The following is a 27723-nucleotide window of genomic DNA, read 5'->3' as shown; positions in this document are numbered from 1 at the left end:
GTTCAATAGTTTATAAAAATGCAGTGTGTTTTTACCTATCAAAGCATCTTTGGTGCTTCCTAGATAGCTAAAATACCAAAGGCTTGGTCTCTCACCTTGTAACCCATAATGTGTCATTCACAATCAGGAGGGATAGTAGGTAAAGACTTAGTTAGGTATGTTTGAAATGCTCCCTATGTCTTAATTGGCTCACTACTGTTATAGGATTCACATTATACACTAAACCCACAAAATGGGATAAGCTGCCCAATCAAAAAAGTACATTCTAACTTCCCCATGTTTATTTTTAAAAGTAGATTTGTCTGGGGGGGTGCCTGGGTGGCTCAGTCAGTTGAGCGTCCAATTCTTGATTTCGGCTCAGGTCATGATCTCAGGGTTGTGAGATTGAGCCCCTTGTCGGGCTCCGCGCTGGGCATGGAACCTGCTTAGGATTCTCTCCGCCCCTCCGCATCTCTGAAAAAAAATAAAAAAATAAAAATAAAAGTAGATTTGTCTATGTACCCATGTCCACAGTACACTCTTGAGGAAACACTGACAAAAACCATAACCCAGTAGGATTTTACTCTCCTCTATTCTGATATGGTTGTCTAGCCTAATAAGTTAACAGAGGCTTCAGTCTAATCAACAACAAGTAGTTTTTGCTTTCTTTACATGTTTACCTGAAGTCCTCTGCTGCATGCTAAAGCATCCTCAACAAAGGACAGGCCCAGCAACGTGGTGAGAAAGATCGTACCAGGCACTCTTAACTGGAATAGATTTACAGGGTCAGGCTTCTCACCATAAGCTAACATTGCGACCACACACAGATATCTATAGATTGAAACACAGGACTGAATCAGGATTGCTCGGACTCTTTTTAGTCCAGAAACAAACAACTTTATGGAAGTACACTGTTGATCCAAGGTTTATGAGTCAAGAATCAATCACATGAGCCAAATAAGTTCATGAGAAGAATATAATTGCGGTTATTTTAGAATATTATTAGATTTTTTTAATGCTTTGTATTTGATGTGCTTATAAGGAAGTCCTTTCCCCCCATTTTTTTTTCTTTTCTGCTTTCTTCTCAATCTGTCTATAAGGCTCAATTTAGCAGGCTATGCTTATGCAAACTAAAAGGAAATATTTTTTAATGATATCTTGTTCCCACTGATCCCTCAGAATTCAAGAGTGAGCACTTTACTGAGTCTCTAGCGATGTAATTTATTTGTAAAGATGGAAAGAAACTGCCCTCCTCTTTACCAGGATGTAATTGGACAAATCTATTACCAAACAAAGCCATCTAAGGAGTTTTATATTTGAGAAAAAATTTCATTTAATTGCCTATGATCATGTAGCCGTTAAGGAACAAGAGTTGTACTTCCTGTGTGTACAGTGACCTCCCAGGAGACTGGTCTGGTGGAGCCTATTTCATGGCTCACAGGGTCCCAACATTATGCATGTAAGATAGTGAGAAAGTTCACTTGCTGACAGGTCACCAACCTTAGCAAATATTGGGGACCTTGAGAAAGGATGAAGTCTCTTACTTTTAGGGACTGCAAGTAGAGCCTGATAGAGATTAACTTTTTAGCTTTGGTTTTCTGTTATTGGAAAAATGAGCAAAGACATTAATCATTGAATAATTAAAATATTAACACTAGAAAACATCCACTTGATACAAAAGAAAGTGGCAAAGAAGGAATAAAACCAAAAAATACATATGAGATATAAAAAACAAAAAATGAAATGGCAGATGTAAATTCAACTCTATTGATGATAATATTAAGTGTGACTGAGTGACACAGTCCAATCAAAAGGCAGAGATTTTAGACTAGAGAAAATAAAAACAGAATCCAACTATATGCTATGTACAAGAGGCGCACTTCCAATTCAAAGACCCGAATAGGTTGAAAGTAAAAGGACAGAAAAGATATATGACTCAAAGCAACAGCAACCATAAGAAGGCTGGAGTGGCTGTATTGCTAACAGGAAACAAACTTCTAAACAAAATGTTACTAGAAACAAGGAGGCACATTTTGTAATGATAAAAGCGACAATCCATGAGGAAATTATAAACATATATGCACCCAGCAACACACACACAACCATAAAGGCTGATAGAATTGAGGGGAGAAAGAGACAATGTGATAATAATTTTCAGGGACTCTCATACCTCACTATCAATATTGGCTAGAGCAACTGGACAGAAGATTAACAGGGAAACAGAAGAATTGAACAGCATTATACACATGATCCAAAAGGCAGATCTACCCAATGACGAAAGAATACCCATTCTTCTTATGTGCACACAGAATATTAGACCAGATTTCAGGCCATGACGTAAGTCTCAATAAATTTAAGTTGACTGAAATCTTACCAAGCGTGTTCTCTAATCAGGACAGCATGTGACTGGAAATGAATAACAAAAAGAAACTTGGGATATTAACAAATATGTGGAAATTAAACAGCATACTACTAAATAACCAGTGTATCAAAGAAGAAATCACAAAAGAAATTAGAAAATGCTTTAAGATGCATGAAAATGAAGACACAACATACAATAGCCTACAGAATGCAACTAAAGCAGCAGATAGAGGAAAATGTATAGGTATAAATACCTACATTAAAAAAGAAGAAAGATCTCACATAAACAACCTAAACTACCACTTAAGACACTGGAAAAAGAAGGGCAAACTAAACCAAAAGGAAGACAAGGAAGGAAATGGTAAGAATTAGAATGGATATTAATGACATAGAGGATAGAACAAAAATTAAGAAAAATCAATGAAACCAAAAGTTGCTTCTTTGAAAAGATCAACAAGATTGACAAAGTTGTAGCTATACTAAACAAGGAAAACAGAAAATCAAATGACTAGGGTCAGGAATAGAAGAGGGGGCATTACTACTGACCTTTCAGAAATAAAAAGAATTACAAGGAAATACCATGAGCAACCCTGCCAAAAAATTAGGTAACTTAGATGGAATGGACAAATTCCCAGAAAAACATAAACTACCCAAACTGACTCGAGGAGGAACAGAAAAATCTGAATAGACCCATAACAAGTAAAGAAATTAAATTGGTAATCCAAATGTATGATCTCTCTCTCTAGATAGATAGATATCAGAAAACAAACAAACAAACAAAAAACCTCTAAAAAGGAAAACCCAGGACCAGATGTTTCACTAGTGAATTCTAACAAATATTAAAGAAGAATTAATACCACTTCTTCACAAACTCTTCCAACGAACATAAGAGAAATGAATACTTCCCAATTCATTCTATGAGGCCAGTATTACCTCAATACCAAAATAAGACAAAGACAGCACAAGAAAACTACAGACCAGTGTTTCTTATAGTCACAAAAATTCTCAACAAACTACCAACAAATTTAATTCAGAAATAAATAAAAAAGATTGTATACCATTAGCAGGTGGGATTTACCCCAGGAATGCAAGTTTGGTTTAACATACAAAAGTCAATTATGTAATATACCACATCAAGAGAACAAAGGACAAAAATGACATGATCATCTCAATAGACACAGATTCAATGTAATTTCTATCAAAAATTCCAATTGCCTTTTTTTTTTTTTTTGCAGAGATGGACAAGCTTATAAATTAAATTTCATATGGAAATGCAAAGGATCATAAGTAGCCCAATCTTAAAAAGAACAAAGTTGGAGGATTCTACTTTCTAATTTCAAAACGTACAGAGCTACAATAATCAACAGTAGTACTGGAATAATGATAGGTACATAGATCAATGGGAACATAATTGAGAATCCAGAAGTAAACCCTCACATTTATGGCAAATTGATTTTCGAGAAGCTGCCAAAACAATTAAGTGGGGAAAGAACAGTCTCTTCAACAAATGGTGCGGGGACGACTGGACATCCAAGTGTCACAGAATAAAGAATAGATCACACCATACATAAAAATAAACTCAAAATGGATCAAAGACATAAATGAAAGAGTTAAAATGGTAAAACTCTTAGAAGAAAACAGGACTAAAACTTCACGACCCAACAGTGGAATATTACTCAGCAATTAAAAAAAAATGAAGTACTGATGCACACTTCAACATGAACCTTGAAAACAGTATGCTAGGGGCATCTGGGTAGCTCAGTCAGTTAAGCGTCTGACTCTCGATTTGGCTCAGGTCATGATCTCAGGGTCATGAGATGGAGCCCCATGTCGGGCTCCATGCTGGGAGTGGAGCCTGCTTGAGATTCTCTCTCATTCTCTCTCCCTCTGCCCCTGCCCCCTCTCTCTTCTCTCCTCTCTTTCTCTCTCTCCCTCTCTAAAAAGAAAGGAAGGAAGGAAGGAAGGTAGGAAGGAAGGAAGAAAGAAATAAAGAAAGAAAGAAAACAGTATGCTAAATAAAGGAAGTAAGGCACAAAGGACCATGTATTATATACTCCATTTATGTGAAATATCAAAAACAGGCAAATCAGTAGAGATGGAAAGAAGATTAGTGATATCCTAGGGCTGGGGTTGTGAGGAGGAATGGGGGGTAATATCTAAAGAGTGCGGGATTTCTCTCTGGGGTAATGAAAATATTCTGAAATTGATTGTGATGATCTCTGCACAACCCTGTGAACATACTAAAAGCGGTGGATTATATACTTGAATGAATTGTATGCTATGGGATTTATATCTCAATCAAGGTGAGAATATATCTTTGGAAGGATAGTGGGTATTGAAAACTCAATCCTAGTTCTTTGTGAAGTCTCCAAACAGAAGTTAATTCTCTTGGCTGTGGTAGCGGTTCAGCTCCATATGCTCCACATTTGCTGACCACACAACAATGAGTCTTCTATGCAAACAAGACCGGTCAAATAACCCCCGAATATAATGAAATCACCCATTTTTATGATCATAGATAATTCTTGAAGTTTGTGACCATAGAGGTGGAGTGATAAGAAAAATTATCCGGAACTTGGAAACAAACCAAAAGGAGGACTAGATGTCTTGTTAACATCAAACAAGAGCACAGCTTCACAAGCCTGCCTAAAGATCACCTGACTCTCTAGGGATGCGTACCTTTGTTTCATTTACTGTTTACTGTTAATTAACGATCCGGACATCTTACAACTCCGTAAAGTTAGATGCTAACTTGTAGAAAGTTTGACAAGGGACAGATCTGTTTGTTTGGTTTGTCCAGTAGAGATGCAAATGATTTCTATCTGTTAGCAAAGATGGCCCTAAAAGTTATGTTTTTATTGCCTTCGAGGGCATTAGCCAATTTTGCATCTAACTCATCAATCTTATTCCAGCGTTCTTTCTCATCCTGCCAGTTCCTTCATTAAACACCTAAGTAAAACTTTGATGCATGCTCACTATAAGTATGTATAAAATTATATTTTAAACATTTTCAAAATTATACTTTGAGAAACTATTTGGAGAGAACACTGTGCTGGAAACAGATCCCGGACTCCTTAAACTCATGCCATCCTTCCCAAATGCCCCAAATCCCCAAGCAAAAGGAGGTGTGTGCTCATGTAGTTTAGAGATTTTAAAAATTGAGTTTGCTGATTCTGGCAGTGAGTAACTATGTGACTCTGGGCCAAGGATTTAATGTCTATGAGCCTCAGCGTTCCCTTCTACAAAATGGGAATGGCACTGCCTTCCTCAAGGGGTTTTAGTTAGGATGAAGTAGGATCAAGTGAAATCATGAATGCGAAAAGAGCCTGTGACTGGTACGCATTACCTATTTGTATACATAATATATATGGAGCACATATTCATGTATGGTTTTTTCTGGGCCCTGACGTAGATGTTTTATTGCCCCCTAGAGCATTAACTAATTTTGCGTCTTGTTCAACAGTCTTGTTGGATTCTTTGCCATCTTATTGGTTGACTGATACTAGTGTCAATTCTTCCTGCATTTTCAGTAAATTAAGACCGTGCACATCCAAAATTATAAGGGAAAGTTAAAGATCATTTAAGCAAAGCCCTCTTTTACATATGGGGAAACTAAACTGAGGCTCAGGAAGACTGAGCAGCTTCCCAAGGTCACCAGCTGGTCATTGTCAAAGCCAAAATATGAGCCCAGGACTGTCTGACTACAGAGCCAAAATTCTATGTCACTGCACTAACAATTTGGGGTAGGGTCTGATTTTATCAAGGCCCTCCATTCAGAGATTGCAATATTGGTTGCAATGTTTTCCTTTCTATCACCAGCACCTGGTGCAGAATAATGCTGTCTGTGGGGTGAATAAATGACAGGATGTGGAGAGGAAGATGAGAGGTCAGCAAATACTTCTCTTTCTGGTTCTGAGGTTGTGCCTAAAGGTAGTTGGATGCTTGAAAACTTACTGTATTAGTCATGGCTCTCCAAAGAAACAGAACCAGTTGGATGGGGTGTGTGTGTGTGTGTGTGTGTGTGTGTGTGTGATGAGCTCCCTAACAGTGGAGGTATGCAAGCAGAGAGATATTGCAGAGGACTCCATTGGAATGGTGGGGGGCTGGTGAGACAGGGTAAGTGAGTGCACCATGGGCATGATGGAAATATCCTTTCAAAGCTAAGACTCAGGATCTTAAGATCACTACAGTTTTGAGTTACAAGCATATCCATGCAGGATAATCCACCTTGCTCCACTTAGGGAAATGTCCAGCTCAGACATCAGTTTCCTGCTTACAGGTCCCTCAACAGCTCAGTCCTTCCCCAAAAGTCAGGTACTGGACAGCAGGACTCCTGAGATGACTGTTCTCTCCCTTCCCCTCTCTCCTTGGAACAATTCCCAATTCCTTGAGCAAATGCCATCTTACTCTTTGGGTAAGCCCCACTACTTGCTAACTTTCAAAAGAAATGTGGCTTTAACCTAAAAACTAGATGCAGGAATTTTTATTTTTATTTTGATTACAACCTGTTTTATCGTAGTCGAAAGACCTCATTGAACTAGTGATGAGGCAAGAAGGTAAAATGATGGGATTTTCCAAACCTGTGGCATTTGAGATGAAAACATGTTGCTGAGCAGATAGGAAGGAAGAAATGGAGACGGGAGGCTTCCACATAACAGCTTTCAGGTGGAGCGATGGTCTTGCGGTCTCACGAGCGTGGTTGTAATTATCTGTATTCACTCTCATGGCTTAATTCCAAAGTGTTCAATTATCACCGTCATGTAGCTGAGAGGGAAGAGAATGCCTATTCCTGGCAAATATCACAGTCCAGCCAGTATAATTTTTTAAATTTTTTAAAGATTTATTTATTTATTTTTTTATTTTAGAGAGAGAGCATGAGTGGGAGGGGTGGAGGGAGAGGGAGAGAGAATCCCAAGCAGACTCTGTGCTGAATGTGGACCCCCATGTTGGGTTCAATCTCACAACCCTGAGATCACGACCTGAGCCGAAACCAAGAGTTGGATGCTTAACTGACTGTACCACCCAGGTGCCCCCAGCCAGTATAATTTTTGAAGTAAACTGTGGTCTTAAGGAAAAAAATCAGGGTGCCTGCGTGGCTCAGTGGGTTAAGTGTCTGCCTTTGGCTCAGGTCATGATCCCGGGGTCCTGGGATCAAGTCCCCACATCAGGGTCCCTGCTCAGTGGGGAGCCTGCTTCTCCCTCTCTCTTGCTCTCTCTCTCAAATAAATAAATAAATAAATAAATAAATAAAATAAAATCCTAAAAAGGAAGAAAGACAAAAATATAAAATAACAGACTTTGCCTTTATTTTTTTCCAAAAAGATTAAAGAACACTTCTTCAGCATTTGCCACATAGCAAGGGTTTTACATGCATCATACCACTGAGTCCTTGCAGCCATTCTGTGGTGCAAACGTTATGAACCTCCATGTTACACATGGGCAAACGGAGCCCCAAAGGGGACATGCTGACTTGCCCAAGATTAGTCAGCCAGGAAGTGGCAGGACCGTTCCTAATGTCTCGCAGCTAACTGCCTCTTACTGAGTTCAGCCCTCCCCGAGCCCACGCCTCTGTTGTCCGCTCCACGAGAAGGAGTAATTCCTGCCCTAGCTGCTGCACGATGCACGAGCACAGTCAGACCATTAGATGCATGACTATGATAGAGGGTGGAGGACAGGAATTGGGAGAATCAAGAGGAAAAACAGTTTTGAAACCTAAACAGTGCTATTAAATTTTAGGGAGTATTGGTAAATATTGCTCAGTTAGTTTATTTTTTTGTCTTTAACCCTGAATTCTTCTTTCAGTTTTTATTTATTTTATATTCGTTTAAGTAGTCACTGTACCCAACGTGGGGCTCGAACTCATGACCCCGAGATCAAGAGTCAATGCTCTTCTGACTGAGCCAGCCAGGCACCCCTACTTGTTTACCTTAAATATGCGTGTACGTGTTCTTTGTCCCTCTGGAACCTCCCTCCGCACACGCCTCGCTCCTGCGATGTGCATGGGAGGTGCATCTGTACGGGCGGTAGGCTGCACCCATGGGACGCTGTCAGCGCCCTGACCTCCCCCGCTTCGCTCCTCCCCAGGCTCTCAGCTGCCGGCACCAGCCTCTTGGTGGCTGAGGGCTTTTCCCACACAAGCTCAGCCTGCCAGCTTGGCAATCCCAAAGTACCAAGGAATTCACACGCATCCCCGGGAGCAGCCCTCAGCCAAAGATGGGGGTAGAGGCATAAACACCTGACTCCTTCACCCTGCGGTGGAGATGTTTTGAGGTGTGTGTTTATGTTGTCCCCCAGAGCTTCTCTGTGGGACTAAAGCTCAGGTCACCCACCCGGACTGCCTGTTTAACAACCCAGCCTTATGGGTTGCCTCGCCTTCCCTGTATCAGTTCCTCACTCCTCTACTAGTGTTCCCGGAGCCTCTGCACAGATGATTTCACTTAAACCCTCATCTTGTAGTCTGCTTCGGAGGGAAAACAAACGGAGATAGGTTTCCTTGATGTCTGACCTCCTGTTGGGTTCAGCTAAGGGGGACGTGGCAGCAGGAGCTGAGGCATTTTGCATTCTACCTTCTGCCCTGGGAATGCCAATGCCTGGCTCCGTCCTGGACCCAAAGGTCCCAGCTCCTGTCAGGGGGCCCTCTTCACATCGCCCTGACTCCAGGTTCCAGTAAGTGCTCCCTCCGGTTAGCCCTCCAGACCTCAGGCCATAAATGGCACCCTGCTGTTATTAGCCCTGGGGTGCTGCAGTACTCCTTGTGATTACACTCCACTCCACTCCCACTTTTCAACAAAAATACGAACCCAGAAAGATGCGTGCCCTGCCGTGTTCATTGCAGCATCATATACAATAGCCAAGATGTGGAAACCTCAGTGTCCATCGATGGTTGAATGGATAAAGAAATTGGGGTGCGTATACAATGGATATTATTCAGCCATAAAACAAATGAAGTCTTGTCATTCGTGGCAACAAGGATGGACCTCACGGGCTTTGTGAAGTGAAATAAGTCAGACAGAGGGAGACAATTGCCTTATGATCTCTTCACTTACAGATATGTCCTGGAATGTCCTACAGGCAGAATCAAAAAACAAACACAAAAACAGAAAAGCTTCCCTGGGAGGGCAGAAAGATTCTCAGATGAAACACTGACAGCTCAAAATCTAAAAGGGCTCCCCAGAAATGAATTGTAAGAGGCAACCAAGAAGCACAGACAGGAGTGTGGGCAAGACTGGAAATCCCAATCATCCAAACATAGTAAAAGAAATCAACTTGGTGCTCATTAGGTAAGCTAGAGATCCAGTTTCACTCCAGACAAACCACTTCCTCTGTCTGAACCTGTTTTTCCACATGTAAATGAAGGAATTAGACTAAACTTGGTGGCCTAATAACAAATACTAGCAACGTAATATGTTCTATGTTGTACCCACTTTAACTTTCATTCACTTGTTTTACTTTCACAGCAAAGGATAAAGCTTGTTTGGAAGAGCCCTTGACGCCATTCCAAAGGGGCTGGGCTCTCCCACACCAGCGTCCCCTTCTCAGCCCGCGCCGGAGCTCTGGGGATCTGATGAATGTTTAGCCACGGACTGGCTCTTTCTCTGGGCCTCTTGTGAAATATACTTTTCTGTGTGGTAACCATCATGCTTTGTGATTTGGAACAAAGTAAACTAGAGACCGGACAAGTTAGTTTCATCCCCTTCTTTTAAACATAAAAGCATCTGATCCTTTCTGTGACGTTTTTATTTTGACCTCAGTAAGAAGAAACAGATCGTCTTGATAAAGAAATAAACTCCCAGTGGCTGAACTCAGCTAAACCATGAAATAGATTATTCCCTGACCCAACATGGGCCTCTGTGATGCATGACTCCAAACCACCCTTCATATGGCAGTCTGTATGCATGACATACCCGAGTTGGACATCAGGACATCCTATCCTGTAGGCTCTACCTTCAAAATATAGTCAGAATTTCTGGTCCATGGCACTGTCACGTCCCACCTGGATTACTGCAGTAATCTCCAAACTGACCCCTTGCTTCTATCTTTGTCTTTCTATAGTTCATCCTCAAAATAGCATCCAGAGTGACCCTTGTAAAATGTAAGTTAGACCACGTCACTGCTCTGCTTGAAATCCTGCAATGGCTCCCTACTGCCTTCAGAGCAAAAATACAATGTCCTTAAAATGCCCTTCGAGATCCTACATGAGCTGCACCACCCCTTACCTCTGAGACTTCATTTCCTAAACTTCTCCCCCTTCCTCGCTCCTTAACAGCCCCTCTGCTTCCTTGCTGTTCCTCAGTTATAGAGACTTTGCCGTCCTCTGCTTGGAAGGCTCTTCCCCCGGATAGACAGCAGCCTACTTCCTACCTCCTTCAAATATTTGCTCAAATCCAATCTTCTCACCAGGCCTACCCTAACCACTCTATCTAAAACTGCAATCTGCCTCCCTTCCCCTATTTCTTTCTTTCTTCCTTTCTTTTTTCTTCTTTCTTTCTTTCTTTCTTTCTTTCTTTCTTTCTTTCTTTCTTTCTTTCTTTCTTTCTTTCTTTAAAGATTTTATTTGACAAAGAGAGAGAGCATAAGCAGGGGGAATGGCAGGCAGAGGGAGAGGGAGAAGCAGGCTCCCCACTGAGCAGACAGCCTGACATGGGGCTCAATCCCAGACCCTGGGATCATGACCTGAGCCGAAGGCAGATGCTTAACCAACTGAGCCACCCAGGCAGCCCTACCCCCATTTCTTTCTTTACCTTCTAAAAGAAGGAATTGCTGAAAGTTCAAAAAAAAATTTTTTTTAATTCATTGACTTCTATCCGCCAGCAAGTTCTAGATGGTTGAAGGTAGTATTCATCCACTCAGCAAATGCTTATTGAGTGTCTGCTGTGTGTCAGGCACTGAGTTGGGCCGAAATTCAATCTTCGATTCTATTTTAGTCAAATCAACAGTCAATACACTGGTGGGTCTTCTAGAAGCCAGGTTTGGAGTTAAGCGGTGAACTGTGTAGAGATGGAGGTCCAGTCAAGTATAGTGAAGGCAATAAACTTGGAATGAAGACCTGTGTTCAAACCCTGGCTTTACCTCTAACTTCCTCTGGGGTCTTCCCAAGTCCCTTCCCTTTTCTGGGTTGGCTTTAGCTCATCTTTACAGTAAGGAGAGTGGACTAAATAATCTTTAAGGTCACTTCTGGCTCTACTGTTCCATGCTTTTACCCTTATTTCATGAGAGCTAATGTGAGTTCCCTGGGGTGAGTCGGCAAACAAGTGGGAGGAGGAAATGAGTGGAGTGCATGGCCATGAGTTGTCTGTTCCTTATGAGCCAGCACTTCAGGGGCCAGAGGTCTGTCTTAAGCACCAGCTGCAGTTGGGTAACAGCTGCAGTGGTTAGCTCGAGGTCGCCCTGTGCATCCTCTAGCTGAAAGAGGACACCCAGCTCATGTCTCCACATCCTCAGGAGAGCACAGAGGAAGTGTTCCATGGGGCCACAGAACTGACATCAGCTTTCCGTTGGTCTACTAAGACCAGAGAAGGGAGAGTGTGGAGGACAGGCTTTGCTTTGGCTTGAGGTGTGTTTGGGAAAGTCCTGTGGAAGCCAAGGGGAGAGCACTCTAGAGATGTGAAACTCACATGCCTCAATTGGGAAGGATGCCATCCCAGCAAACTTCCCAGGCAAAATTGAACAGACTATCCATTAGCATCCCACTTACTCTTACATTTGCTTTCTTCCTTCTTTTTTTTTTTTAAGATTTTATTTATTTGAGAGGGAGAGAGAGACAGAGAGAGAGAGCAGGAGAGAGAGGACACGCACAAGCAGTGGGGAGGGGCAGAGGGAGAGGGAGAAGCAGGCTCCCCGGGAAGCCTGGGGCAGACGCTTAACTGACTGAGCCACCTAGGCGCCCCTTCTTGTTTTTTAAGTGTTGTTAGAGGAGCAGCTGGTTTCTTACTCAGCTGCGGATATGAATTAACAGATGCAGCACGAAGCCAGGAAGTTCATTTATGAAATGAGAAAACATAATACTGGGGCGCCTGGGTGGCTCAGTCAGTTAAGCATCTGCCTTCAGCTCAGGTCATGATCCCGGGGTCCTGGGATCGAGCCCTGCCTCAGGCTCCCTGCTTCTCCTTCTCCCTCTGCCCCTTCCCCACCCACTCCTGCTGCTTGTGCTCTCTCTCATTTTTTCTCTCTCCCTCTCCCATTCTCGCTCTATCTCAAATAAATAAAATCTTTAAAAAAAAGAGAGAGAGAGAGAAAAGAAAATGGAATACTGTATCAGGAATCAGAAAACCTGGGGCATATTTCTCTTTAACTCTCTGGATCTCATTTCACCATCTGAAAGATGCAGGGATTAAAGTGGGATCTTTCTGGTATGTGATGATTCGAAGTCATCCAGTCTACTATACCAGGATGCTATCATAGGCGGGAGACAGCAAACTCCAACCCCTGGCTGCTGCCTGTTTCTGGGAAGTCTGCAGGCACCACTGGGGCAGGCTGGCACTGTAAGCCTTGGCAACCAAGCCAGTCGTCCTCCTGTGCCCCTCTTTCCCTCACTGCTTCCAAGGCCTGCCTCCCAGGCCAGGAAGGCCTGTGCCTTACTGCTGCCCGGGGCCCATGCTGGTAGCTACCTACACTGGGGATTCTGCTACTGGTGACTGCCAGTCACTGAGCAGAGGAATCTCAGTCTACCCCAGTTGAGATGGCCAGGCTCTCCTGGGAGGAGAGAAGGGCGCCCAGACACAGGTCACTGGGGAAGAAAGTTAAACTGAGCAGGATGGCAATCTCTCTCTCCTGTACCCCTTTACCCCACCCCCTTGCCACTAGCCATTCTCCCTCTTTGCTGGGAGAAGGTCTCCAACTTGGGGCAATGTGTGCCCATCATCCTGCAATGGGCAATACAGAGAGAGGACCAGAAGTTTTCTCTCTTGTTACACAGCTACATAATATCCTTGATTTTACCTCTTGGCCTGCAAAGCCCAAAATATTTGCGATCTGGCCCTTTACAGCACAAGTTTGCCAACCCATGAGCTATAGGGTAATCTGTAAGATGGTGGAGTGTGGAGTTAGGTGAGCTGGGTTCATCCATTTCCCACTGGCGTGACCTTGGGCAAGGTCCTTAACTTCTCTGAGCCTGTTTCCTCACCTGTAAGACTGAGTTCATAGGGATAGCAACTGCTGCATGTATATGTATGTTAGATGACTTGCGAACAATAACCTATCAGGCAATGTGAGCAGATTTAGCAATTTCTGCATGTAATAAATAGTCCCAGATGTATGTCATCAAGCAGAATTTATTGAGTCCCTATTCTGGGCCAGGCCCTTTGCCAGGCCATGGTCTGGAAGGGAAGACAGATTTGCTAAGAAAACAAAGACAATGCAGTATGTCAGTTGCTCTAACAGGACACAGCTGTGGGACAAAGGCGAGCGTGTCCAAGTCCCTCTTTGTAGGTTCAGACAAGGTTTCACTGATGAAATGAACCTTGAACCGGCAAGCAGATGAAGGTTATATCTGGCGGAGGGAACTGCACATACAGAGGCATGATGGCTTACATGAACTGCACATTTCTGTTGGTGGCTCGGCAAGAGTTAGATAGGCCTTGAGTCTAAGTAGGAGGTGTTTGGAAGATGAGGCTGAAGAGGTAGGCAGGCCCCAGGGCCTGGGGGGCCTTATATGCTATCCCAAGAGTTTGGGGGTGTCTCCTGTATGTGTTGGAGAGCCACCGGAGAAAGCTGAACAACAAAAAAGGATCAAGATCAAAATATGGCTTTCAGAAACATCGCTCTGGCTCAGTGTGGAGAGCAAATCGAGGAGCAGTCAGGGGGCTGCGACACACTCAGGAGAAAAGCGGTGAAACTGAATGAAGGCAGCGGGCAATGAGAATGAAGAGAGGCAGGGGGCTGGGCTATGCAGGAGGTAGGATTGAAAGGCAAGAGCCACCCAGGAAGTCCCCAGGTTTTTGGCTGGGGCAGCTAGGTGAGAGTAAGACTACAGCTACAATAGAGGAGGCAGGGAAACGGAGCAAGGTAAGAAGCTCTGGAAAAACAATTCCGAGTTGAGTCTGTGGCCACGCCCCCAGAACGAAGACAGAGCTGCAGCCCTCTGCCATGTTTCCGCTGGGGAAATAAGCCAGAGCCAGCACCACCACCACATTTCCCAGGCAGCGCCCTTCGGGGGGGCCAGGAGGGGTTTGAAGAAACAGGGGACTTTTTTCTTCTCCCTCTGTTCACTTACTATGGCTTTTAGGTGAGTGTGCAGATTCAATGCAGGGAAACCTGTGGTTAATGCAGTTTTCTAGCAGGAAACCCAAACGAGAAGGGTGACGCAGGCCGATGGCCAGCACCGGTTCAGACTAGCCCTCCAGGATTCTTACGTTGCAGAGGACCCTGAGCCTTTGATGTGGGGGCTCAATTTCAGGCCCTCTCTGCAGGATCTCATCTGACCAAAGTGTGACTAACTCCAGTTTTTTTTAGTCGTTATTGTGAATTTACTCTGAGGGATTCTTTAGAGAAAGGAAAACCCTTTTGGGTTTTTCATATTTGGAATAATCAGGGACCGTTTCTTACATGTGCCTAGTCCTTCACAGCTTACAGAGTGCTTTCTCAGCCACGGTGATTTGCTATTTACCTCAAAACAGGGATTATTTTTCCATTCTGTGGGTTTTGAAACAAGACTCGGAGTGAAAATGGCTTTTTCAAGATCCCATAGCTAGAAAGCGTAAAATTATTCACCCATATTTGATAATATTCCATGTTCGCAAAACAATGAGGAAATGGGAGTTTCGGATACTAATGGTAAGAGTATAAACTGGTCTGGTCTTTTCATGAGGGCTCCCTGCCAATAAGTATTAAGTGTGGTTACCAGTTACCTGGCAGCTACACTTGTGGGTTCCTATCTTAACTTCAACTCCCCTTAGACATCAGAGCTTGCAGGCAGGGAGCTGGGAAAAGTCAACCAGTTGAAATGAAGGTCAGTACAAGGGCACGTTACACAAGCTGGTCACCACCGCATGCAACTAGGGCTTGATCCTGCTGGTACCCTCTAAAGATACATTAAGAATGTCTAGGAGAAAGAAGAGAGAGGCATTTATTCACAGGTTCCCACCCTACATTGGTCAATGATTGTCCCATAGAATGTTCACTCTTTCACACCTCCAGGTTTGCCAAGTGGATTCCCAGAGGGATCCCAAGGAGGTATTCATGTAGTAATCATATAGTTCAAAGTAAAAAGGTCTGGGCAGGACCCTGGGCCTGGGGACTGGAGTTGGCCCTGGAACACAGATCTCCAAAGTGAGGACTAATTTTCAGAGTCTGACAGGTAGGGCTCTGTGGAACCGGAATCATGGAGAATAGAATCCAGCCCCCGAAGGTGGGGAGAGAGGCCTGGCAAGAGATAGGCAGGATGCCTTAGTTTTCTGCCATTGGAGACTTCCCATATTCCATAGCACAGGGGGCAGAAAACATCTGATAACCTGCAAGGCAGTGCTACCAATGCTCAGAAAGCAGCAGAGACAAGACCTGCCATGCTCAGGCCTGGGGCCAAATACAGAAAGTTAAACAAGTGATTATGAAAAAACAGTGGTTCTCCAATTTTGTGGGCATGAGACTCATCTGGAAGCTTAATAGAGATTTAGATTTCTGGGCCTCACCCCCAAAAATTCTAATTTGGGTCTTTTTTAATTTTTTTTTTAAAGATTTTATTTATTTATTTGTCAGAGAGAGAGAGAGAGAGCAAGCCCAAGCAGGGAGAGGGGCAGGCAGAGGGAGCAGCGGGCAGAGAGAGAAGCAGGCTGCTTGCCGAGCAAGGAGCCTGATGCGGGACTCTGTCCCAGGACCCTGGGATCATGACCTGAGCAGAAGGCAGACGCTTAACGACTGAATCACCCAGGCGTCCCTTAATTTGGGTCTTGATAAGGGCCTGGAATCTGCATTTATAATGTTAATTCTCTGTGTAGGTGATCCACGGCCACACTTGAGAAACACTGCCCTAGGGCCTAGGGCAGGAACTGTCTCATTTATCTCTGATTCCCTCCCCAGTACCTGCCACATAGGGACCAGATGATTGTCCATTGAATTGAATTGTTCAAAAGCAGTGCTCCAAAAGGTATGTTTCATGTGGAGTCAGCTCAAGTCTGTAGCCTTTCTCTACCTGTAGGCTCTGGGCAACAAGAGCAAACATAGACGAGTGGGATTCCATCAAACTAAAAACCTTTTGCATAGCAGGAGCGCCTGGGTGGCTCAGTCAATTAAGTGTCTGCCTTCGGCTCAGGTCATGAAGCCAGGATCCTGGGATGGAGCCCTGCATCCGGCTTGGGGAGCCTGCATCTCCCTCTCCCTCTGCCGCTCGCCCTGTTTGTGCTCTCTCGCTCTCTGTCAAATAAATAAAATAAAATCTTAAAAAAATAAAAAAAACTTTTCGCATAGCAAAAGAGACAATCAACAGAATGAAAAGGCAACCTACAGAATGGAAGAAAATATTTGCAAATCATGTATTTGATAAGGGGTTAATATCCAAAATAAATAGCAAAATAAATAAATAAGTACCCCAATTTAAAAATGGGCAAAGGACCTGAATAGATAGGTCTCTAAAGAAAACACAAATGACCACCAGATATATGAAAAGGTGCTCAACATCACTAATCATCAGGGAAATGCAAATCAAAACCACAATGAGCCATCACTTCACACTTGTTAAAATCGCCATTATCAGATAAAAGATAACAAGTGTTGTCGAGGATATGGAGAAAAGAGAACTGTTGTACACTGTTGAGGGAATGTAAACTGGTACAGCCTCTACAGAAAGCAATATGGAGGTTCCTCAAAAAATTAAAAATAGAACTATCCTATGATTCAGTAGTTCCACTTCTGGGTCTATAGCCAAAAGAAATGAAATCAGAATCTTAAAAGAGATAGCTGCACTCCCATGATCATTTCAGCATTATTCACAATAGCCAAGATATGGAAACAATGTAAATATCAGCAGATGAATAAAGAAAATGTGATATATAAATATTTACACAATAACTGAAATATAAATATAATATAAACATGAATATATAAATATATATCTCCTGCCATTTGTAGCAACAGGATGAACCTGGAGGACAGTATGCTAAGCGAAATAAGCCAGACCCAGAGAGATAATATTGCATTATCTCACTTGTATATGGATTCTAAAAAAGTCAAACTCATAGAAGCAGAGAGAATGGTTATTGCCAAGGGCCGGGGGGAGGAGGAAATGAAATGTTGGTCAAGGGGTAACCATCTACCTTCTGGAAGTCGGCCTGGAAGGTGAGGGCAGGAGAGGCAGTTGTAAATAAAACAGAAGAGCAGCCTTTCTTTCTGGAAGAAACAAAGAAAAGGAGAGCACTGGCCTGTCTGGTTGTGATCTGTGATTGCGTACTTAATGATAGAAAGGTCGGACTTCGTTCAGGCAACAAACGCTCACTGAAACGTTGGGGAAGAAAGCAGGGATCCACAGCTGCGCACGCGCACTGTGACTTTCGGCCCGCGTCAGACCCCCACTAGGTCGGAAACCTTACGCAAAGTCTCCGACGAAAGACGTAGGAAAAGCGGCGAGGCAAACGCAGGCTCTTGGATCACGTGACGCGACGAGAGCGTCGTTGACTCCTCCCCCTCCAAGATGGCGTCCTTGCTGCAATCGGAGCGGGTTCTCTACCTAGTCCAGGGAGAAAAGAAGGTTCGGGCCCCGCTGTCGCAGCTTTATTTCTGCCGCTATTGTAGCGAGCTGCGGTCGCTGGAATGTGTGTCTCACGAGGTAATGCAGTCGGCCCGTGAAGAATGTGTATATGTTGGGGGAGAGGGGGGAAGGGTTCGTCCTAGTCACCGCGACTGGCGGGTAGTCATTTTCCTGGCTTGCTGATTGGTTATGTCTTCCGTCACTCAGATTTGCTGTTGATTTAATTTGCTTATAATTTGTCATTTGGGAAGAAGGAGCGGCCTTGGGTGGGGCTGAGCGGATCTTTTGGTTCTAGAGCGCTCTCGGATTGGACAAACCTGACTTTAGGGACCCTGGCGGTCTCCTGGGGTGTTTGGTAATTGGGTGGGTTGGGGAGGAAGATGGGTGGGTTATTCAGGCCACTTGAGGGGCGAGATCCAAGACTGATTGTAGGGTGGAGCCCACAGGCATTCTCATTCATGCCCCTCCCATCCTGGAAGTTCTGCCCCTACTTTGGCCAGAAACTGGGCGTTGCTGTGTTTTCTGGCTCAGGCCAAGGCCTGCCCCAGGGAAGAGATTGGGTTGGGGCGAGTTGGGTGAAAAGCTCTTAGAATAAGGTCTGGTCTAAGAAGCTCATGGCGCTTCTCCAGAGGGTATGGTGCTGTCGTTCGCAGGCACAAGTGGGCGTTGGAAGTCGGATTGCTCAGAACGTAAAACGCCCCACCCCATAAAAGAAACAAACAAAAAAACAAATAAGAAAATCCGCAAACTTCTACAGCACTTGGCACATCTTGTTGTTCATTCCGTAAGCTTTGGGTTTTAAAAGACGAGAAAAACATAAATCCTGCTGTTGAGTGACTCAGTCTAGTTAAGGAAAAGCTGCTGGTAACAGTTGCTGGTTATTCAGAGCTTTCTATATGCCACGTGGTTTATGTAAACTCCTTTAATCATCCTACAGGCCAATAGAATGGATATTATTAAAAAAAAAAAACTGTAATTAAAGCAACACAGTGTTTGCCCTAGGTCACACAGCCAAAACTTTGGGGGTGGCAGGGAGGACCAAGATTTGAAACTCAACAGCAGCCTTTCAAATCAGGATTTGAAACATGATTCAGAGAACATTGAAAATCCCTGGACTGTTAAAAATGCATATGAAAACGTGTCCTATACTATAAGCTGTTTTACACATTATTATTAACAATTTTATTGGGTGTATTTTTCATAATATTAAGAATAGTCACAGAAAGCAGTTAAGTAATACAAGAGAAAAATCAATGCCATATAATATACATGATGTTTCTTGTATTTTTTTCTCCATTAGCATTTTCTCTGTGTGTATCTGTTTAGCAGGTCCTTTGTCTTTTTAGATGCTTTCCTGTTCCAGCTCCACCTCCACCTCCAGAATATGTTGGAATAGATTCCCACTTGATGGTCATTAGAGAGCTCAGTCTCCATGATTTCTAAGGATATCTTGAGCTAGGACATTCTGTCTTACTGCATCTTTTACAGACTCATGTGTACCTCCACCTATGAAGTGGAGACCATTTAGGGTTTAGGGAAGGATGAGGCTAGGGAGGGCTGGAGGAGTCTGGAAAGTTCTATTGGAGAACATGGGATTGGAGCTGCACATGAAGGGACAGGCAGAATTTGAAAAGAGCCACAAGAAGGAACAAATTATAGTTTGCCTTTTATGATGAGTAAGTGCAGATATTAGTTAGCAATACTGTGTTTTATGTTCCTGGAGATTATTTGAGCAGCGACTTTATTTTTTCAAAGGTGGTCCTGTGTATAGCAGATGATGAAGAAAGAAGCCAGTTTCTGTCATAGTATTTATATTCATTTAAATCTGTCTTTACATCTGTAGGTGATTAGAGTTCTAGAACTGTCAAATAGGATCTACCTACATTGAAGAAAATAATTATTCAGAGCTTAAAAAATACAGTGATTTATGGGGCGCCTGGGTGGCTCAGATGGTTAAGCCTCTGCCTTCGGCTCAGCTCATGATCCCAGGGTCCTGGGATCGAGCCCCGCATCGGGCTCCCTGCTCTGCGGGGTGTCTGCTTCTCCCCCTCCTTCCTGCTCGAGCTCTCTCTCACTATCTCTCTCTCAAATAAATAAATAAAATATTTTAAAAAATACAGTGAATTTAATTTTCTTCTGTGTTTTTGAGTTAAATACAATAAGACTATCTTGCTAGTTTAGTAGTTTAATTTGCCATTTAAAAATCTCTAACCAGTTGGCTAAAGCTGATTTTGTAAATGTTAATTTATGCTTTTGTGAACATGTAATGAGAAAACTTTTAAAGTCTCCCTTAACAACTTAAGTGTGGTCAAGTTAAAACAGTATAAAAGGATAGAAGGATATTTGATCACAGCTTCACAAATTGGGTTATTTTATTTATTAGTCTGTTCATTAGATTATCATAGAGTTCTTCTTTTCCATAGACAACTTTTAACACATTATTACATAAAATCCTGATGAAAGGGAACAGGTAAGATCAGAAAGGAAAAATGGAAGGGTTTTAGGAAATACAGAGGATAAGAAAAAACATGGTTGAAGAATAAATCCTAAGCTGAAAACAGTGTAGGTTCTTCGGCATATCAGTGGTTTATCACTTTCTGCTGCAGTATATTTTAGAATTCACTATTTGGAATAGATGTATATACAAGCTAGACTGAGTGCCTTTTCCTCTGATTTTTGATTTCTTGTTTCTTTCTAGGTGGACTCCCATTATTGTCCCAGTTGCTTAGAAAATATGCCATCGGCTGAAGCCAAACTAAAAAAGAATAGGTAAGATTGGGATCCATTTTTTTTTTCTGTTTTCCTCAACTATTTTTTTAATAGCTGGCAAGAAAACACATGGAAAATAACTCACATTTTTAACTAGCTGGTTTTCATTTTTTAGCATCACCTTTGCCAAAGATGAAATGTCCTTTGATTTTTTAAAATTAATTTTCTATTTTAGAACAGTTTTAGACTTAAGAATTATTGTGAAGATGGTATAGAGAGTTCTGTGTACTTCATACATAGTCTCCCCTATTGTTAACATCTTGTATTAGTATAGTATATTTGTCTCAATTAATGAACGTTGATACTTTATTATTAAATAAATGCTTCATTTTATTCAGATTTCCTCAGTTTTTCCCTAATTTCCTTTTTCTGTTCCTGGATTCTATTTAGGATACCCATGTTATATTTAATACTCATGTCTCTTTAGGCTTCTCTTGGTGTGACATTTTCTTAAACTTTCCTTGGTTTTGAGGACCTTAAAAGTTTTGAGGAGTACTGGTAAGATATTTTGTATAATGTCCCTCAATTGGAATTTATCTGATGTTTTTCTCGTCAGCTGGGGGAATGTGTTATGGGGAGGAAGACAACAGAGGTAAAGTGCATCTTTCATTACATCCCACCAAGGGTACATACTGTCAATGGAACTTATCACTGTTGATGTTAGCCTTGATGACCTGGCTTGAGCTAGTGTTTGTCAGGTTTCTCCAATATAGAATTTTTTCTCTTTTTTTTATACTGTACTCTTTGGAAAGAAAACACTCTTACAGCCGACAGTTAAATAGTGGGGAGTTATGTTCCCCCTCCATGAGGGTTCTCTACTTAAATTATTTGGAATTCTTCTGAAAGGCAGATTTTTCTCCTCACCTATTTATTTAATCATTTATTTAAAGCGTGAATATTGATTTTATACCTTGGGATATAATCCAGTACCACTTTATTTTTTTGCTCACGTTGTTCCAGCTTTGGCCATCGGGAGCTCTTTTGGTAGACTCCTATATCCCTTTGACGTACCCCCATTGTTGCATGGGTTGGGGGGGGGGGCTGTTCATTCATTTGAGCAATTTCTTATTTTTTGGTCCTTCAAGATACTCCAGGCTCATCCCAGGACTCTGCCTCAGTCCTTGAATTAGCCATTTCTCCAAGGAGCCCTGGTTCCTTTTATTGGAAAATGGTATTAAAAACCAAGATCTGGGTAGTAGGTGTGCTCATTGTCACTGGGTGCCATTTGGTTTTTAGCTTAGTGTATAAGTCCTTTGCTACCAATCATACCCTTACACCTCCATGGATGTGAACCACCATGACTTTTCTTTCCTGAACCCGAGAAATAGTTCCTAATAAGCCAGACACTGTTTCTTTGTGTGCTCTCCACACATGGATTTCATCATTTAATCCTCAAAGTATCAGTGAGCAGTGAACAGTGTGTAGATACCATTATTATCCTTATATGAGGATGTTATGGCAAAATATCACAGGTAATTAGAGTTGTAGAACAGAGCTTCAGAGTAAGTCCAGGACTAGGAGTGAAATCTTGATAATCTCAGATGGTGAAAAAGTTACAAGCAACAAGGCACAGGGGCCCCCGAAGGGGAAATGTTGGCTGAGCATTAGGAAGAGTAGTGCCTAAGGAGAGAACAGAAAGCCCCGAAAAGGCACTGCTCCTGAACTGTTGCAGTTTGATAGCATCGTTCGGTTTCTGTGTCAGCTCTCTGGCACAGCAAACAAACAGTTGTTTTCCAGACCCAGTTTCACAGCCTATTGTAGTATTGCCTCTTGAGTTTTCATTGTGCAGCTGCTCTGTCCTGTCTAAAGGCATAAGCGGTGACCTCTCTCTTCCTCAGAAATCTTTGTGGTCTGTATAAGCCTAAATAGAATCTGAAATTGTTAAATCTGGGCTGTTTAATAGTGATTTTCTCTGGAGTAGGATTGGGTCAGGCTCTAATTCTTCAGGAACTTTGGTGATGATTGCATTTTTAAAAAAATTAAATGAACATGTAATATCTTTTAAATTTTAAAACAAGATTTTAATATGTTTTTTATTTCTTTTTAGTTGAGAGACAGTCCTCCCTTATAGTTCCCTCTTGAGTTCCTAACACCTAGAACAGTGTGTGGCACATAGCAGTTGCTTGATAAATATTTGTCAGATGAATAACAGTGGTGTTGTATTATAGGTGTGCCAACTGCTTTGACTGTCCCGGCTGTATGCACACTCTCTCTACTCGGGCAACAAGCATCTCCACACAACTTCCAGATGACCCTGCCAAGACCACCATGAAGAAAGCCTACTACCTGGCCTGTGGATTTTGTCGCTGGACATCTAGAGATGTAGGCATGGCAGACAAATCTGTGGGTGAGTCAGGCGGACTTCAACATGAGATTTTGTGAAATTGGTAGTGTTAAAATTGCCCACAGATGATTATTTCTGTTACCTGTTGGAAGGCAGGAGCTAAATTCAGAGGTAAATCTTCTGTGTTTCCAAATTCTCACATTTATGGAGTATAATGTTCCATCTAAGACTGGGTAAACTATTGAGTTTCCTTAGAGTTGATAAAATAGCATTGGTAAATCCGACACTTTTTTAGAATCAAAATGTTAATGCTCTTCATAAAACATAAACACTCCTGATGATGAAAGACACCATGAACAAATTTAAAAGATAAAAGTGACAAACTAAGAAAAATATTTGGGTCATATATAACAGACTAAAGATAAATAACCAAAAATGAAGAACCCTTGTAAATCAAGAAAGAAGCCCCAAAGAAAAACTAGGCAAAGGATAAGAAGAGCAGCTCTCAGAAGTGGAAGTAAAAATGATCAATAACCAAAATGTGTACATAGAAGGGCCCACAGTCGGGTTAAAATGATCTTTATCTTGACTCCAAACTCCTCCAAACCTTGCAGATTCCATGGAAAGACCTTAACCTTTATAAAGTTACAACTCAAGTTTGTGTCTCTCCCCTGACATTTTTTAGCCCTTTCTTTTTTTTTTTTTAAAGACACATTTAGCGTCTTATAGTCTGATCAGCGTCATGATCAGACTATTACATTTAGCAATCAACAGCTTGGGTGCAAAAAAAAAAAAACTACATTAAAACCTTTTGTTGGAATGCTTTACACTTTCCACAGAACTAAAATAACCTGTTACACAATTAGTCACAAATACAGTCCTCGAGTTCTTTGCCCATACACATGAGTATTGTCTAAAACATGTCTTCTTTGTAGCAGCGAGGCCCTGCCACCACTGTGCTTGGCTGAGTTCACAAATCTGCTGTAACCTGTAGCTTCCCTGTCACTTCTCTGGCTCTCCCCTCCTGCTAACCCTTGTTTCCTGGCAGTGATTAGAACCTCCTGCCGCTGCCGTAGCTCCTGCTGCTGCTGGAACCACCACAGCCACCTTGGTTTCCTGGTTTGGCAAAGTATTGGCCTCCACCACCATAGGGGCCGGAGCTTCTGCCTCCAAAATTTCCTCCTTTCGTGGGTCCAAAATTTGAGGATTGATTGTTGTAATTGCCAAAATCATTAGAGCTTCTGCCACCTCCAGAGTTGCTTCCATCATTACCAAATCCGTTATAGCCATCCCCACTGCCACCATAGCCACCACCACCTCGACTGCCACCAAAGCCTCCTCGACCACGGAAGTTCCCTCCACGACCAAAGTTGTCATTCCCACCAAAACCACCTCCACGACCACCACCAAGTTTCCAGAACCACTTCGACCTCTTTGGCTGGATGAAGCAGTAGCCATCTCTTGCTTAGATAGGGCTTTCCTTACTTCACAGTTGTGGCCATTCACAGTATGGGATTTCTGAATGACAATCCTGTCTACAGAGTCATGGTCATCAAATCTTACAAAAGCAAAACCTCTCTTTTTGCCACTGCCTTGGTCAGTCACGATCTTGATCACTTCAATTTTCCCATACTGTTCAAAATAATCTCTTAGGTGATGTTCTTCAGTGTCTTCTTTAATGCCACCAACAAAAATCTTTTTCACAGTTAAGTGGGCACCAGGTCTTTGAGAATCTTCTCTTGAGACAGCCCTCTTTGGTTCCACAGCTCTTCCATCCACCTTGTGTGGCCTTGCATTCATTAGCCCTTTCTTTTTATTTTGACTCTTTCTTTGAGTATCCATAAATTGCCTTGTATGATTAATACAAATTAAAACTTCATTGATTTGGCAAATTTTTTAGATTTGGTAATATCACGTGTTGGCAAGAATATGGCAAAATAGTCCTTTCATCTACTACCACCTTGGAGAGCAGTTTGATAATTATTAAAATTTTATTTATTTATATTTATTTATTTTTAAAGTATATTTATTTAAGTGAGCTCTACACCCATCATGGGGCTTGAACTCACAGCCCCGAGATTGAGTCACATGCTCCTCCTTCACTGAGCCTGCCAGGGACCCCTATTTTTTTTTTTTTAAAGATTTAATTTATTTATTTGAGAGAGAAAGAGACCATGAGTGGGAGGGGCAAAGGGAGAGAGAATCTCAAGCAGACTCCATGCTGAGTGTGGAGCCCAACTTGGGGCTCGATGTCACGACTGAGATCACGACCTGAGCCGAAACCCAGAGTAAGACACTTAACTGACTACACCACCCAGACACACCCCCCCCTTTTTTTTCCCCCACACTTGGGGCTTGAACTCACAACCCTAAGATCAAGACTCAAGCTGAGATCAAGAGTTGGACGCTTAACTGATTGAGCCGCCCAGGTGCTCCAAAGTGCCCCTATTTATGTTTGTTTTTATTTTAACAAAATAAATGGCATTTTATTTATTTATTTTAATTCTAGTAGAGTTAACATACAGTGTTACATTCATTTCAAGTGTACAATACAGTGACTCAACAATTCTGTACATTACTCAGTGTTCATCATAATAGTGTACTCTTAAAAACCCCTTCACCGTTTATTGAAAATAAATGGCTTTTATCCTTCTGCCCAGCATTTCCATATCCAAATATGCTGGAGCATTAAACACATGCTCAAAGACACATGTATTTACGTAAAATGTTTAGCAGTAAAACAGAAAAATTGTGTGTGTGTTTTGACCTAAAGACCACCTAAGGCACTAACTACCTTTCCATCATTTGAGCATTTCAGGGTGGAGATTGCACTTACCTTTATTAAAGGGAACTTCCTTTATTTATTTATTTTTTAAATAAAAAGTTTATTTAAGAAACAAAACAAATGAACAAAGAAAAGAAGAGACAAAGAAAAACAGACTCTTAACTATAGAGAACAAACTGATGGTTACCAGAGAGCAGGTAAGTGGGGGGATGGGGGAAATAGGTGAAGGGGATTAAGAGTACACTTATTTGAGCACTGAGTAATGCATAGAATTGTTGAAACACTATATTGTACACCTGCAACGAATATAACACTGTACATTGGTTATACTGGAATTTAAAAAGTAATTAAGTTTTTAAAAAGTCCCACAACGAAAAAAAAAGAGTACACTGATTGTGATAAGCACTGAGTAATGTATAGAATTGTTTTGGGTTTTTTTTTTAATTGTTGAATCACTATATTGTACAACTGCATCTAACACTGTATGTTAAAAGCATATTCATGATAAAAAATAATAAAATTAAAATACATAAAAATAAAAAGTTTAAAAATAGATCTTAATAACTATCTAGGGTGAATTCTCCAGCTTTGTCCTTCTTTAATATTATATTGGTTATTCTTTTTCTTTTTTTTTTTTAAACATATAATGTATTATTTGTTTCAGGGGTACAAGTCTGATTCATCAGTCTTAATACAATTCACAGCACTCACCATAGCACATACCCTCCCCAATGTCCATCACCTAGCCACCCCATCCCTCCCACCCCCCTCCACTCCAGCATCCCTCAGTTTGTTTCTCGAGATTAAGAGTCTCTTACAGTTTGTCTCCCTCTCTGATTTTGTCTTGTTTCATGTTTTTCCTCTCTTCCCCTATGATCCTCTGCCTTGTTTCTCAAATTCTACGTATCAGTGAGATCATATGATACTTGTCTTTCTCTGATTGACTTATTTCACTTAGCATAATACCCTCTAGTTCTTTTTTTTTTTTAATACCCTCTAGTTCTGTCCATGTCGTTGCAAATGGCAAGATTTCGTTTTCTGATGGCTGCCTAATATTCCATTGTATGTATATACCACATCTTTATCCATTCATCTGTCGATGGACATCTAGGCTCTCTCCATAGTTTGGCTATTGTGGACATTGCTGCTATAAACATTGGGGTGCACGTGCCCCTTCGGATCACTACATTTGTATCTTTGGGGTAAATACCCAGTAGTGCAATTGCTGGGTCATAGGGTAGCTCTATTTTCAACTTTTTGAGGAACCTCCATACTGTTTTCTAGAATGGCTGCACCAGCTTGCATTCCCACCAACGGTGTAGGAAGGTTCCCCTTTCTCCACATCCTCGCCAACATCTGTCATTTCCTGACTTGTTAATTTTAGCCATTCTGACTGGTGTGAGGTGGTATCTCATTGTGGTTTTGATTTGTATTTCCCTGATGCCGAGATGTTGAGCACTTTTTCATGTGTCTGTTGGCCATTTGTATGTCTTTGTTGCAGACATATCTGTTCATGTCTTCTGCCCATTTCTTGATTGGATTATTTGTTCCTTGGGTGTTGAGTTTGATAAGTTCTTTATAGATTTTGGATACTAGCCCTTTATCTGATATGTCATTTGCAAATACCTTCTCCCATTCTGTCGGTTGTCTTTTGGCTTTGTTGACTGGGAAACTTCCTTTATTTTTACATTTCCGGTACTCCATGGTTAACATCAGAGAGTAGAAACTCTGTGTAGTCAGTTCAAAATCTTGAGTTGCTATTTATTTTTTATAAAAATAGTTGCATTGCTAACTCCCCATGTCTTTTATCTTTCTGAAATTTTATTCAGTTTTCTGAAACTTTTTAGACTTGGTAAGAATTCCCATCTT

General features: G+C 41.9%; 1 protein-coding gene and 1 long non-coding RNA gene across 5 annotated transcripts in view; one reads left to right on the top strand and one right to left on the bottom strand.

Annotated features, from left to right (window-relative positions):
- Positions 1–263: 263 nt before the first annotated feature.
- LOC118534661 (uncharacterized) lies at positions 264–17833 on the bottom strand. The gene is made up of 3 exons (XR_013445562.1): positions 17586–17833; positions 16526–16686; positions 264–453 (listed from the first exon to the last, which is right to left on the bottom strand). It is a non-coding gene; the product is annotated as an uncharacterized LOC118534661 (long non-coding RNA).
- Positions 17834–17916: 83 nt separating this feature from the next.
- Positions 17917–27723, top strand: part of DCTN4 (dynactin subunit 4) — a 33624-nt gene continuing 23817 nt past the window's right edge. Inside the window, exons 1-3 of one of the 4 annotated variants that reach the window (XM_036090649.2) lie at positions 17917–18094; positions 20715–20785; positions 22954–23132. In XM_036090649.2, the coding sequence (XP_035946542.1) occupies positions 17960–18094; positions 20715–20785; positions 22954–23132 (385 nt within the window). In that variant the 5' untranslated portion in view covers positions 17917–17959. Of the gene's footprint in view, positions 18095–18676; positions 18801–20714; positions 20786–22953; positions 23133–27723 lie in introns of those variants that run through there. The other 3 variants (XM_036090650.2, XM_078066747.1, XM_078066748.1) reach the window with 3 other exon arrangements.

The sequence above is a fragment of the Halichoerus grypus genome, chromosome 2 (assembly GCF_964656455.1).
Source record: "Halichoerus grypus chromosome 2, mHalGry1.hap1.1, whole genome shotgun sequence".
Lineage (NCBI taxonomy): Eukaryota > Metazoa > Chordata > Mammalia > Carnivora > Phocidae > Halichoerus > Halichoerus grypus.
This window is presented reverse-complemented; position numbering and strand designations above follow the sequence as displayed.